Source organism: Halichondria panicea, chromosome 9 (genome assembly GCF_963675165.1).
Source record: "Halichondria panicea chromosome 9, odHalPani1.1, whole genome shotgun sequence".
Lineage (NCBI taxonomy): Eukaryota > Metazoa > Porifera > Demospongiae > Suberitida > Halichondriidae > Halichondria > Halichondria panicea.
This window is the reverse complement of record NC_087385.1, coordinates 5292236-5306442: the sequence shown is the minus strand read 5'-3', so window position 1 is coordinate 5306442 and position 14207 is coordinate 5292236. Positions and strand designations below refer to the sequence as shown.

General features: G+C 42.8%; 5 protein-coding genes across 7 annotated transcripts; 2 read left to right on the top strand and 3 right to left on the bottom strand.

Annotated features, from left to right (window-relative positions):
* Nucleotides 1–3: 3 nt before the first annotated feature.
* On the top strand, nt 4–2130 carry LOC135341510 (uncharacterized). The gene is made up of 8 exons (XM_064538090.1): nt 4–332; nt 453–629; nt 688–782; nt 837–884; nt 969–1109; nt 1186–1461; nt 1615–1843; nt 1971–2130. Exons 1-8 carry the CDS (start codon nt 111–113, stop codon nt 1980–1982), a joined length of 1200 nt encoding a protein of 399 aa, XP_064394160.1. The 5' UTR covers nt 4–110; the 3' UTR covers nt 1983–2130.
* Nucleotides 2131–2179: 49 nt separating this feature from the next.
* On the bottom strand, nt 2180–5927 carry LOC135341499 (uncharacterized). Its single transcript, XM_064538078.1, has 3 exons — nt 4393–5927; nt 2915–2993; nt 2180–2714 (listed from the first exon to the last, which is right to left on the bottom strand). The coding sequence occupies exons 1-3, from the start codon at nt 5571–5573 to the stop codon at nt 2400–2402; spliced, it is 1575 nt and encodes a 524-aa protein (XP_064394148.1). The 5' UTR covers nt 5574–5927; the 3' UTR covers nt 2180–2399.
* Nucleotides 5928–6003: 76 nt separating this feature from the next.
* Nucleotides 6004–8454, top strand: LOC135341493 (uncharacterized). Its single transcript, XM_064538070.1, has 6 exons — nt 6004–6157; nt 6224–6328; nt 6381–6570; nt 6623–6724; nt 6822–7062; nt 7152–8454. Exons 1-6 carry the CDS (start codon nt 6108–6110, stop codon nt 8348–8350), a joined length of 1887 nt encoding a protein of 628 aa, XP_064394140.1. The 5' UTR covers nt 6004–6107; the 3' UTR covers nt 8351–8454.
* Nucleotides 8437–10987, bottom strand: LOC135341501 (protein IWS1 homolog). 3 transcript variants are annotated; one of them, XM_064538081.1, is made up of 8 exons: nt 10763–10987; nt 10456–10711; nt 10010–10184; nt 9625–9867; nt 9515–9566; nt 9200–9446; nt 8956–9109; nt 8437–8808 (listed from the first exon to the last, which is right to left on the bottom strand). In XM_064538081.1, exons 1-8 carry the CDS (start codon nt 10877–10879, stop codon nt 8568–8570), a joined length of 1485 nt encoding a protein of 494 aa, XP_064394151.1. In that variant the 5' UTR covers nt 10880–10987; the 3' UTR covers nt 8437–8567. The 3 variants fall into 3 exon arrangements, with proteins under 3 accessions (XP_064394151.1, XP_064394150.1, XP_064394149.1); XM_064538080.1 differs by having other exon boundaries at nt 9200–9317; nt 9369–9446; nt 10456–10985; XM_064538079.1 differs by having other exon boundaries at nt 10456–10986.
* On the bottom strand, nt 10961–14110 carry LOC135341494 (alpha-1,2-mannosyltransferase ALG9-like). The gene is made up of 13 exons (XM_064538072.1): nt 13895–14110; nt 13669–13794; nt 13539–13609; nt 13298–13460; nt 13128–13189; nt 12921–13008; nt 12760–12865; nt 12589–12686; nt 12169–12342; nt 11866–12082; nt 11513–11787; nt 11256–11386; nt 10961–11192 (listed from the first exon to the last, which is right to left on the bottom strand). Exons 1-13 carry the CDS (start codon nt 14066–14068, stop codon nt 11042–11044), a joined length of 1836 nt encoding a protein of 611 aa, XP_064394142.1. The 5' UTR covers nt 14069–14110; the 3' UTR covers nt 10961–11041.
* Between the last annotated feature and the right edge of the window lie 97 nt (nt 14111–14207).

Below are 14207 nucleotides of genomic sequence, written 5' to 3'. Positions count from 1 at the left end.
GTGGCTGGGCTAGCTCAGCAGCATGCAGCTCTGGCTTGTAAAGTGAGGAATGTAGAGTTGTTTCTTACTTCACTTTAGTCGGGTTTCCCCCTCAGTTCTCCAGTCGAGCAATGCCTGTTAAGAAGAAGAAAGCCAAAGGTGGTGGAAAGAAGAAAGGTGGGAAGAAGAAGGCTGCAAAAGCAGCAGCTGAGAAAGAGGAAGAATTGATTAAATGTAGAGCCTTTTTAAAGGCTTATCAACGGAACTGTATTCTCCCTGGTAGGATCTGTTCTCCAGAATTGGTTAAGCTGCTAAAAGAGGGTATTGTGGGTGAGAAACCTGCCCCTGTGAAGGTCAGTCATGTGCTGAACCATGCTGAATTGTGGTTGTTGCCATAGCCACCAATTAGCAAATTACTTTATAACCATAATTATAAAGCTGATAACAAGAGTTCATGATTGGTACCCATTCAGTTTGCCCTAGATGGGTCAACAGTCGCACAATCCAGCGGGTCACCTGATCCCACCACTCCCCCCACTAGGAAGATGCTGCAACCTCTGGCTGACTCCTGGGTGGAGACTAAATACAGCTTTGTTCGTTGCCTTTATGTCTGGAATTTGGCCCTCGACGATGATGCCATTGTATCTCTGGTATGTCACTCATTGAGCATCTAATTGACATTATTTACATACCCTGTTGTTGTTACAGGCACTCTATTTTGAGTCTGCTGTGGGTATCACGATGAAAGCTTTGGAGATACGAGAAGCTGGGCTATCACCTTGGGCAATCAGCAGATTAGCAAGGTAGTGTAAGCTGAAAACTAAATAACATGAAATAGAACTATCGTTCCTATTCAGGTCACTAAGAAGAGTTCAATTGTCGTCACTCAACCTTGACTATAACAGGTACAGTATACGCACAATCATTAACTATTGCTACAAGTCAGTGACTGGAAAACGGAAAATAAAGAAACATTTTCCTCCATACAGTATCCCCCAGGCCAGTTTGGTACAACTTTGTGACGGTCTTCGATTCTCCCGTACGATTCAAACCCTTAGCCTCAACTTCTGTGAGATTAACTCACACTGTGGGGAGATACTGGGGTCCTACATAGCCACTTCTGGAGTCAGGTGAGATGACCTGCATGCAAAATGTATTTTACAGAAGAAAATTTTGTAGCTCGTTGTATCATTTTTATGTATACAGGGAGGTGTCACTAATTGGCAACACCTTGACCTGCTATGGCTGCTCTGAGCTGATCAAGCCACTGGTGGTGGTCATATGTGAGGCCATTGAATCACTAATACCAACTCCCACTGAACATTCCGACAAGGCTGAGGGAGAGACAAAAATCGAGCCTGCACCACTTCCTCCACCACCAGCTCTTACTAAGCTTTTCCTACAGGACAACAGTATTGACGTGCACAGTCCTTGCTCAAAAGGGAGCTTCAACTCTGTACTCTGTACCAGAGAGATTAAAAAGTAAGCCAGCATCGATTGTTGAGTGTTCAGTTGGTTCATGCATATACTGTAACTAAGTAACTGTCTCTGAATAGGTAAAGTGGTCGGTTTACAGGGAGAGGTGTCTAAAAATTATGGTATAGTACATTCAGCGTATTTATCGTCCTCTCACAGACTCCTAATGAGTAGTGCTTGCTTGGAGGAACTTCGTCTGGAGGGAAATTCTATCGGCGACGGGGGAGCAAGAGAAGTGATGGAGGGCTTAACACTGAGGAAGGAAGGTGGTCTCCCTACCATGAGAGTGGGCGTGACCAGCTGTGTGTCACCTGACCTATTTGCTGCCATAGTAGAGTTGACCTCATCTAAAGCGGCCAAGAAGAAGGGCAAGAAAAAAAGAAAAAAGGTGGTTGGATTGTAATGCAGCCTCCTCTCTTGAAGAATAACGTACATGTAGCTATTTCTCCATTGCATGTACATGTATAAGTATCAGCTATGATGCACACACACACACACACACACACACACCACAGAAAAAGAAGTGACCACCTACATGTATTTCAAGGCCTAAACTGATCGCTTATAACTGTTCACTAATTATTTTTTCCATTCATTAACAGCATCCTATTAATTTTATTTATATCATTGTTTTCTTTTCAACCCATGCAAACAGTCATGTTACATTATTATGCTTTTGAATGATTCTTATATTGCATGTGTACAGCTACACGACTGACACTCATCAAATCAAACATACGTATACGGCATAATTATAATAGGTCAAATTAATGACACACAAAAACTAATTATTGTTAAAACATAATACATGTACGGAGTTTATATAAATTAGCGAGCACAAAATGTACACTAAACATCGCTCAATAAAAACTAGCTAGCATCATCAGAGCCATGCATGCATGCAATAACATAAATCAACTTTGAGGTTCACAGACTAAGGTGTGCTATGAAGTGTCTTCGGGAGGACTTGTGTTCACACTCAAATTGCTATTGCTATCGTCCACAAATATAGCTAGTGCTTTTCTATGCTTGTCTAGTTCATTTTTCAGTTTTTGATTCTCTTCTCTGAGCTTTTGGCTGCCGCCGACGCCCATATCCTTTCTCAGCATCTCTAGATCACTCTTCAATTTTTCATTATCTTCTTTGAGTTTTTGGTTACGGTCCTGGAGCTGTTTGTTTTCTTCAAGCAAGCCGACATTTTGTTTATCTACAAAAACGTTTGTCTTGAGCAGCTGCTCGAGCTCAATCTGAAGATGTGACTGTGTGTGGGGTGGGTGTGGTTAGTGGGTGTGGTTAGTAAAGAAGTGGGTAATCATTCCTTTACTGACCCTTCTAAACGCAGCTTACAACACAGCATGCTTAACAAACATGGATTACAATCATGCCCCATCTTTTTCTAAGGCACACACTTTAGCTTAGGTAATGAACAATTGGGAGACTTACAACTAAAGGCACTCACCATTGCATGCTTGACAGAGTCCGGGCCTTTTAGCAGTTGAGACTCCTGGACAGGCTTTACAGCAACTGCCTCCCTCTCCCTGCACAACAAACATAGATTGTGGTTACTGAGGCAATGTATACACACATACAAAATAAACTCCTACGATACTTAATTCAATGATAACCATATTTGGCTTAGGCAGTTTAACAGTATTCATTAGTACCAGGAGTTGTTGATTAAATTACAGATAAAGTTATGGCTCTCCTCGCAATAATTATATATACACACATGTACATCACAGTGACATGTACCACAAAGCACGTGCAGTTCCACATTGCTACACAGCAAAGACAACTAGGTGTCTATGACGACTGTTGACACAACAAACAGTGAAAAACAATCTGGTGGAAAGGGAGGCACAGAAAAACTTAATTTGTCTGAGTGGGAACCAACAAGCCAACACGGAGAACACACACATTTTTAGTAATAGAATTCCAAACAAGATGTGCTTAATTAAGAAACATCAACCTCAAACAGTAATACAGTAACATATGCAAATGTGGTGAATGAGGTTCCCCATGTGAATATGTATGGTCAACCAGGAAATGTGTAGTTAACTGATTAGAAAGTCATGTGCACAGATACACAAGCTCAGGTACACTAAACAATAACTACACATGTATGTCATAGTATTGTGTCTTGTGGAAGCATTACATCGCATATTGCACTGTGCTGAGACGTCAATGTGCGTAGCTTGCAATAATATTGCATGTGAGCATGCATTATATATGAGACATAATGTACAGGAGCACTATTTGGAATAAATTATTACTCAAATGGCAGGATCAAAATACTTGTCCTCTAACAGAGCTAGCCTATTATGGTGACACCTTGGAGACACCTCAGCAACGTGTCGTCACAATACAACACCTATTTTCCAGTGCACGTATAGTGCAGCAAGATGCCGTATGTACAGAGAGAGGCTTCTGGAGGAACTAATTATCTTACACAAACTCTACATAAAGGTCACATACTCAGAAGGTTTAGGTCTTCAATGCACGAGCAAAACAACTGCAAACAACGAGCATCTATTCATTTTTTATATCACACATGTACATGTATATACGTATAGTACCAAAAATAGATTGGACTGCAGTATCTAACTTAGAACAATGGTAATTTAATATGGACAGTGTTCAGCCCACATTGATAGGTCCCATTATTAGGGTGTGATGAGTACAAGTGCAGCTCATATCACTAGAATGGGCAACATCTGTACAGCAATTAAGAAAATATGCTATCCCTAAGATCACATGGAAATTTACACACCAGTACCAATACACATACAAGAAGCAACACACACATACAAGATACAAGCATTGAATTGTACTATACGACTACAGGGCCATCAATTGCTTTGTAGGCACACTAACTCAATTACCAATTACTACTAAATATACTGTACACCCTACCACCCTACAAGTACCATAACTCACCTTGACCCGGAACAGCTCTCACAGGAGCAGGTGGGGCCGTGGGCCATGGCAGTAGACTCTTCCCTCACCAGCGTTGTAGACACGGGACCACCAGAGCTGGAGACAGACGTTGAGGGCATCGAAACAGGTGGAAGATGTGTAAGCACCGATAACTGTGGAGTGTGGCCCTGTTGCTGTAACCCATGGGCTATTTCGGGTGTGTCTCTGTCTCTTCCAGCCGTGCTTCCACTTGCACTAGCCACAGACTCTGTGTCAAAATTCTCATCAGGGATTATGGAGGAGAGACTTGACTTCCGAGAGAGTGTGCTTTCAGCTGCTGTAGAGCTCCTGTCGATGACACTTCCAGCTCCATCCTTCTCTGAGCTCACATCAGTTAGCATCCCCGATCCACTTGAAAGAGCACCCAGCTCACTGACACTGCCACTATACATGGTGGTATCAGAAGAAAAGTCTTTTCGTGAAACAGGAGGAGAAAAAAAGCTGTTTGTTGAACCGTTTTGGGAATTTTGGGGGTCTTTTTCTTCTGGGGGTGCCATATCCCTGACAGTCCACCTGTCTCTCACATATATATTGACTCGTTTGAATCTGCTTGGTATCGGTTGAATACTTTCGCCATTACCAACACTGTCTGTGGTCTGAGTTTCCGGAATAGTATTTTCCTTGACAGTGGTTGTCATAGCATCAACTCGACTTGCTTCAGAAAGGCTAGTAGTGTCTTCCTCAGATCCAGATTCGGTTTTGGAGGCGACTCGAAGTGATCCGTCTATTGAGGTTGGGTTTCTTGGATTTACAGAACTGTCCAGATCAGTTACAACACTCATGATCTCAAATTCACTGTTGGCATGTTCTCTTTTTTCTCCCAACTCCCCTTCCAGGGAGAGGGCATCGACTGAAGTCACCTCAAACCGTGTCTGTTTTAAATCATCCAACAAACTCGATATAGAACTTTGAGAAGTTACTTTTCGAACAACATCTACATCAACATTGCTTTCGGGAACTTGTTCGTCATTCACATCAGTTTTTGATTCGTTGGATTTCATAGTAGTTAATAGAGTATAGGAGGTGTTTGGGGATGTATCGACAGTGCTAGAGAGGCTACTAGAGGAAGGTGGAACAGCATCAGAGTCATCTGTGGACATGATGTCAAGTGGCTCCTGATGGAACGCTGAGTCTATACACATGATTTGTTGGGAGCGATGAAAACACTCTTCCCTATCGACGACATACCAGTACAGTCTATTTAAGTCTAAGAAAATAATTTTCGGTCTTGGTAAAGATTTTTTATTGTAGAATTAGAGTTTCTTGGGTGGGCTCTTGGACTTGGTATCTTGTGCCAGGTATTAAATAACCGAGTTTTTTCTGTCCTGCTCAGAGTCTTGAGGTTCTTTTCAGTTAGTAATAGTCCTCTTAAACTCACACTCAGTGCAGTATAATAATTAGCTAAGTGAAGCCTATGGTGAAGCTATGGCAGGCTAACTAGCTAGACTCATATGAACTCAAGCCAAAAATCAGAGCGTGGATCCGTGGTTTCGACCACGCCTATTAGTTAAATATAGCATTATAAATTTACATGGAAACTGTGTTCATTCGCTATAATGGATAACTAGCTAATACACGTTTCTATGCCAACAAAACAGTGGTTTCTTAGCAACCTACAAACAATAAAAAGAACTCTAAACTCAGAGATCAAAGCCAACATACCATAGGATGACAAGATGAGCATATCTGGTGCACTAACAACCTCAAGAATGGATAAAAGACACAAGTAAGCCCAGTAACATTGACCTGTAGCACAATAATATTTACAAACGCTAATAATTATAACTTGCAGGCTGAGATCTGAGTATACGTCCAAGCTGGAGGTTGAGAGTCAACGCATGGAAGATCGGCTGAAAATGCTCAAGACTATGTTAGCCGCAGAAAAAGCAAAAAGAAAGTAAGTAGCTACAATACCGCGACGTCTCACAAGTATTACAACATTCTTACAGTGTTGAGGGAGCGATCCATTGGAAATCTACTAAACCATCTCCACCAATGAAACCTGGGAGAGCTGGCATGGGTCAATCACCTAACAAACCTGTCCGTGTGAGGGTACTCACTGACAAAACAAGAAAGAGTAAAGTGGCCACATTGAGCAGTACACAATGTGGACAGTGTGACAAAGGCAGTGCCTCTTTGGTGAGTCTAATCAACCTTGTATGCACTCGCCTCATTCAATTGGTGTCTCCAGTGCTGTATTGAGTGTGTGGAGAATTACTGTCAAGTTTGTTTCGTCAAGATTCACCAGAAGGGAGCTCTAGCCAACCATCATGTGAAACCTTTCTTGTCAAAGGTATGCCATATCTCCTTATGTTTGCGGGAATATGTTGATATGTATGCTTTTCTCAGTGTTCTGTTTGTTGATTACTGTTGTTCATTTTTCAATTCAGGTTAGTGCCAAACTAGGAGAGGAGGCTACAGCAAAAAGCAAAGAAACGTGTACATCAAAGGAGATAAAACAGACAAGCAGCTCTGCAGTGGGCACACACCAGACAGGCAACTCTCTCTTGGATGGTGCTTATGATGAGGGGTCTAGTGCTGCCTCATTCCAGGAGGCCCTCACTGAGTGGAGAACTGGGGGGAGCAAGAAACCAACTACTTCTAGAGGAGAAAACACTTATCAGACGAAAGGTATGTACATGTGCATGTGTGTACCCTCCCTCCCCTCTACTGACATCTAATTAAGTACGTAATATTTTCGTTACTGTTTTTCCTCTTAGATTCAATGGCAAACACCACAACATCATCGTCGACAAGTACAAATACATCCTCTGAAAGTGCAATCTCCAAGAAAAAAAAAGAGGTCGAAATTTCGTTCTCTCATGATGCTGGTGTGTCATACTTGGAGAAACTCATCACCAGGAGAAGTCGATACGATCCCACCCTCTTCAAGAAGATGGTTCCTAAGCAGGCAAACCCTGTTCCAGTAGCGATAGAAGATACTGAAGACTCTAACGAGGTCATGGATTATGTACCAACTCCATACAACATATTCTACAAACCAGATGATGTTCAGGACACTTTTGATGAAGATTACGAGGAATTGTATAGACCAATGTCCAGTGTTCAAATTGAGGAAATTGCAGAGCCCCCTGTCGTTAGTACAACAACTGTCAAAGAAGTACCTCGAGCTAGTGAAGCTTCTAAAATAGCGAAACCTAAAAAGAGAGCCATATCAAGTGGAAAATCAAGCACACAAATGCCTATCGTCAAGAAAAATACCGGCACGAAGAAAAATACCAAGAAGACCAGACCAAGTAGCACTACTATGAAACATCATCGTTCAGTAACCCCCTCTCGGGCGAGTGAATCGGATGTACAGTCATCTGTGCAAAGATCTTGGGCAGACTGTTTAAAGGAAAACCACCATCGACCCCAAACTGCCGAGCTGTCTCAATTTTTCCTTCAAGGAGTGGAGCCATTAGCTACAGCCGATATCTCTGACAATGGACCGTTCGACTCAGGTCCTCATGCGGACACTGATCTTAAATTTGCGGCTACTATTTGGTTACCATTCAACAGTGTTAGTACTGACTCAGAGCCACACAACATCGAGCAAGATTCTGATGGTGAAACAGATGAGCCATCATTGATTGGTGGAGCCTCTCGTTGCAACAGTGCTCTCAGCAGCAAGTCACAACAAGATGTGGAATCAGGGGAGCTGCTTGCAGAGAGAGATGAATGGGACAAACAAGACAATGATGCTTTGGACAGTCTGACCTGGGAGCTGGCATCCACCATTGAATCAGAGGGGCAACTGTCTCGGTGCAATAGTGAGATGGACAGTATTGAAGATCAATATGAGAACGAGGAGGAACCAGTGGGCTATGATGATGTGCAGGTTGAACCTGTTGATATGAGTCAAGTAGTTAGTCAGTTTGAACTATACCAACAACAACTCTTAGACGAGGAGCTGTAGTACTCTTGTTGTTCCCCATGTATATGTATATGTATATCTATAGCCTATTATTGATGATGATTGTATTTTGTAAGTTCTATTACGAAGACAATTATAAAATCTGATGAATTTGCCAAAAGATTATACAAAAGACCAAGAAACCGTGCATACATACTATATTTGAGCGTAACAATAAATGAGGGTTTCATTATAAAGAAGTTCATTATGAGAAGTTCGTTCAAAGAGGCATGTTCCGACCCTCAACACTGATTGACACAGCATGTGTGGTCTTGTTTTGTGTTTTCCTCTGCTTATCTTTCTGTATCTGCTTTTCATATCGGTTCATCACTTTCTTAGAAGTCTTCCTAGGCAACTTCTGATCCACATTCCATTTAGGTCTCACTACATAGTCATTGGTAGAGGGCATTGGCACACGAGCTCTTCCCACCCATCCCCTGTCTCCAGGCTTCTGTGGTGCCCTACAGAGGGGAAAGATGGTTTTAAACTCCTGTGGATAGATTAAAAGCTTGTATACAAGGAGCCTACAGTGCAGTAAATAATTATTATACATGATTGATGTATGCTAAATTAAGACAGTACATGTAGACACATTAATAAGTACTCACTCAAAATCATCATCCTGTGAGGGTCTTCTCTCACCACTACTGAGTCTTGTCTTTTTGGATTGGGAGAGGTGGGCGTAGTCCCTCTCCTCTCTCTCGTCTCTAGTCAGGGACTTAAAGTCAGAAGCCAGTCCAAATATAGGTCGAGCCCACTCATCTGTAGAGGTGGTGGAATGAGTCAAGAGATGCACATGCAGATAGAAACAAACAAAAAGACTCATGGTCATACAATGACTTGTAAGCTTACTGATGATTTTGCCAGCTTTCTCCCTGTTCTTTCTCGTTTCTTTGGGATGTCTATAAAGGAGCATCACAGCCTTGCCAATTTTGCTCTGCTTCAAGACACTGGAGTCTGGTATAGGGAACTGTGGGAACAAAACAATCTCATACTTGAATAAACACATGACTACACTTACGGATCTCAGTATATCTATAACGCTCTCTCTAATCTTGAGATGAGGGAGTGAGTGGTCAGGCAGGGGAGATACCCAGTCCTGCAACAGGAGAGGAGGTAGAGTAATCAACATACATCACACAAACACACAGAGCTAGTGTCACTTACGGAGAGAGCAGAGAGTATGTCCTGGTCCAGGAAAGCACTAACAAGATCAACTCTGAACAAGAAAAGTAATCAGTAATGATAACAACACCAAATCACAATTATTGACTTACTTTTTAAGGTGAGCCACAACTGTTGGCAACATTTGCAGCTTTTTGGTGGCAGCTTTCCTCTCCATGTTCAAGTGCCTATCATCTTCGGCAGCCATTTTCATTTGTCCAATCATGGCAGCGATGTGTTCATCATTACTCAAGTCATCACCACCGTCTCTCTTACGTCTGGCTCTCCTAGCACTAGCCATGGCGTCCTTCCGACGTTGCATCATGATGTCCCAGTCAGACATGCCACTGGTACCACTGCGGGGAAATTAAGTTTGTTATGAAATACACAAATGATAGAGTAGAGATATAATGCATAGGAATTATTGTAGGCAGAATAAAGAAACCTATTAGCTAATTCAGGGGAACATAGTCTCTTTACACATGTAGTTACACACACCCTATGTTGTCATCTGGCTCCTCATCTGACCCCTCTTCCTCCCCACCGACCATCTCCTCTCTTGCCATCTCAGCTCCACCCACACTCTCCAGGTCCTCCACCTCTGCTTGGATCTCTGTCGCCTCCCCTACTGAGTCCTCCTCTTCATCTTGGTTGCCTTCATTCCCACTATCATCTGAACGAAGGGATGATACAAATGTGACAAAGTTACAAATTGCAATCTTTCCTAGCTGCTAAAATGTGCACCTTCTCTACCGTACTTTTTCGAAATAAGGCCCCCTTCCAATTATGCGCCACCTAGACTGAAAAATAATTTTGAAGTCTCCATATGGAGCTCCATGTACGTGGCTACAGATATTATTTTTTGGTGGTGCCTTGCTAAATGGAGGTCAGCATCACGCTATTATATAAACTATACACGTACACATACATAACACATCTCTCACCATCCACCCTAATCTTCTTAGTTGGTGGTGGTGACCCATCCGCCTCTCCCTGAGCTCCGCCCTCCTCCAGATCACTATCTGACAAGATCCGACGCTTTTGCTTCACAGGAGAAGAATCTTCATCTCTTGTGACTGCCTTGATGGCTGCCAATATTTCAATGTCAGAATCACTGTCTGCAGCAAACACATCTTCTTGGCCGTCTTGGGAACCCAGTTGGAAGGAGGACGGAGGATCTTGAGACACACTAGCCTCTATCTGTGAGGGAGACTCAGTTGGTGTATGGTCTTGGTTAGACTTTTCACTGACATCTTTGGCATCATCAGAGTTTGTTTGTTCTTTTTGTATGTCCACTTCTTGGTCACTGATTTCAGCAGGCCCCACTGAAGCGGGAGAGTCGCCACTGTTGTACACTTTATCAGACATCACTACTCATAAGCTAGCCAGAAAGTTGAGCGCTGAGGTACTGTACTTAACTAGCTTTACAATACTTTCTTGATTGTAGAGTTTCAATTATGGCAAAGATCGCCATAGCCCAAAGTCATCAATAACAAGTTTAACACGTAAAAACTCCATTATAAACTATACTCAATATGCAGCAGATTTGTGGTAATTTGGAGTTAATTTCTTCTTGATTTTCTCGAAAAGTACCTTGTTTAATAACACGACATAGTCGACATATTTGGTATACTTCTTGGAGAGGAACGGAATATAGAATGCTCTATAGAACTTATGAGACCTGCAGCAAACAGACAAAAAATGCAATAAAGTGTTACACTGAGTGATTGCATTATAGCACCACCTTTGAGCATCCAGAAATGGGTGACTAGCTACAAGCTTCCATGTCTTGGTGTCCTTGAAGTAGCTAGGGTCTTCGTCAGATGATTCAGGCAGATCTAGGTCCACTAGGAAATGGCACTCAGAGATATCAAACTGCATATGTGTGTGTGTGAAGAAGCGAGTGTTGAATCTCATGAAATATAACAGAATTAACTAAACATTTAATGCCTGCATGGAGTGCATACACATTTCTATAAATCAACTATGATTACAGCTCACATATCTGGATGGCTCTTCTTTATTTATATCGTTCATGTCATTGGGTATGATACACGTTCCATTTGCGCCTTCCGTGTACGGTTGAGGGAGTTGACCTTTGAATCCTGACCTCAGGAACCGAAGATTCCACCGATGGCCAGGTAGGAAGAAGCTACTGGGGAAGCGATACCACTCTTTGCCCACACACACGTTGACATCAGTATAGATGGGCTGAACGATGTTCTGTATGTCCTCATAGTAAAGCGATTTGTAGACTTCAATGGGAGCACTATAGCCTGGGAAAATTCAATAGGAAATCATCTATTTGAAATGTTGCTTACTTGAAGGCAGTCAGAGTATTACACTAAGCTTACCACTGTACAGGGCGTATACTCTAGACAACGACAGAAGTGCATACACCACAGCCACAACTGATGGCACCCAGTTCACACAGGACCGAGCTAGTCTCCTCAGTGGTCGTGGACATCTGAGTAAGCCCAGTATGATGGGTGTGGTCTCTGGCAGTAGTGTCAGGGTGACCGCTGCACTCAGACCAAAAAGGGGGTAGATAGGGAACAAAAAACGCTCCTCCTAATGGACAAAGACACAACTATAGTGATTATTTGCTAGAAATTTGAGTTAATATGCAAAAATGAAGCAACTAAGTCAGACCTTACCTTGTGGGAGCGTGTGAAGAACACCAGTATCCAGACCAGCATCGACCCAATGACATGTCTATAGCTCTTGCTCACTGCAGTGGTGGAGCTGTCCCTCAGGCCACTGTACACCTGGAGAGTGTTGTGGAGAACTCTCTCGCCTCCCAGAGTACAGGCAAGTGTGTCAAAGAGAACCTGATGGAGAATAGGGTATAAAACGTATGGGAGATGGACCAGGGTGTCATACAGGGGAGGGGGGAAGGGGATATCCCCCTTTTTTGCATTCAGGTACTAGTTGTATGACTGGCAATTTTACATACTATAACAGGGTATTGAAATAACAGTTGACCTTTTTTTAAGCAAAATGTTCTGGTTACTTTTCTTATTTCCCCCCTCTACTTCAAAATCCTGTATGACACCCTGTGGACTAAATTCTTTTACCCTGAACTCTATGAGAGGTATTGCCAGGAGAGCCAGGATAAAGACAACGTTAAAGTTGAGAAATCCATTGATAAAGTAGAAGGACCATGGCTCCACACCTACAGTACATAACAAAAAGTTACAGTACAATACAATAGTACATAATAGATGGTTGTCTGTACACACACTTACCATACAAGGCAGGCCCAGCATTACCAAACACATTGTACTTGAGAATGTTCCAGGGAGCAAACACAAACTTCCCATAATAGTACGAGTCCACAGCTATCAATGGCACCTGCAAAAGACATAATCAGTAAAAGATGCACAGAGCTATCTGTGTGGAGGCTTACTGAGATGACAATGAAGCAGAAGAATGACCAGGCTGTAAAGAAGACAATCTTCCGCTGTTTGATGACAAGGTCCACAGCAATGGGCAATCTAAGGGCAAAACAATTTTATGGGGACAGAACGCATGATTTTTCTTTTGAAACTTTTGGACAATTCAGACTATCAACATTATTGTTATGGCCCCCCAAAGATAGCTTGCTATCACTTACCCCACAGCAGCACTGAAGGGCCATCCAACCAAAGTACTGAACGCCACAGCAAAGATGGCAAGCTAAGAAGAGATGAGAAATGTAGGGAGATAATGTGGGAGAAAGGAGGTGAAAGTGAGTATCCAATAACAAGACTACAATGGTTGTAATATAATAACATACACCCTTACCTCATAGTTTTGCAGGAACCATGCTCCCATGGCAATCATGGTGAGGTACATGGCGAATGAGCTGGGAAGGAAGGCAGTGGAGGCAATGTACATGCCACAGCTGGCACAGAGGAACAGCAGGGTCCAGTTGGCTACTTGAGCTCCAAACCTGGTCAAAACAGCTCTGAGAGAGAGAGAGAGAGAGAGGGGGGGGAATAATGGATGGTTGCAGGTCTTAGGGATTGGGTGGGTAGCTGCTTACCGGTAGAAGTAGAACTCACACACAGTGCACATAAAAGCAAACACTACTCTCAACATGTAGAAGGCTAGCATCTGCCACGAGGGTGAATTAAAAACAGTGAATGCACAAACATCTGGCCTATACTTTATACCTTGTTTCCTGATCGTACCAGCTGCATGGGAATGAAATGTAGCAGCAGGTAGCCATAGGAACGGAGAGCGTAGGTTGGTGAGTACTCCCATGTTTGCAACCCCTTGTGGAAACCAATATAATGAAACTGCAAGAAAAAATAAAGCTTATTAATTAAACGTTACCGATTACAACATTAGGGCACACGGTAGAGATAGCTTAGTATCGTCTCATGCACACTGTCTCACAGGTTCCCAGTAGTTAAATGTTTCATCACAGTCGGAGATGTGCATGCAGAATGCACTGATCATTCTAGCCACCAGGATGCTCCTGAAGGCACCTCCCAATGTGGGCTGCCAGCCTCTCAGGGAGAACAACCTTCTTTTGGGCTGCTCACTAACTTCTTCTCTTCCCTCTCCCATGATTGCATGTAGATCTATTAGGAGCACAGTACTTGTGGTTGCAGCCAGAGGCCGCAATAGTGTAGCGCCTTCATTAAAATTAATGCTATTCATAGCCATAGGTCTGCAAGACCAGCCCCACCTCTCTTTTTGGGTATAA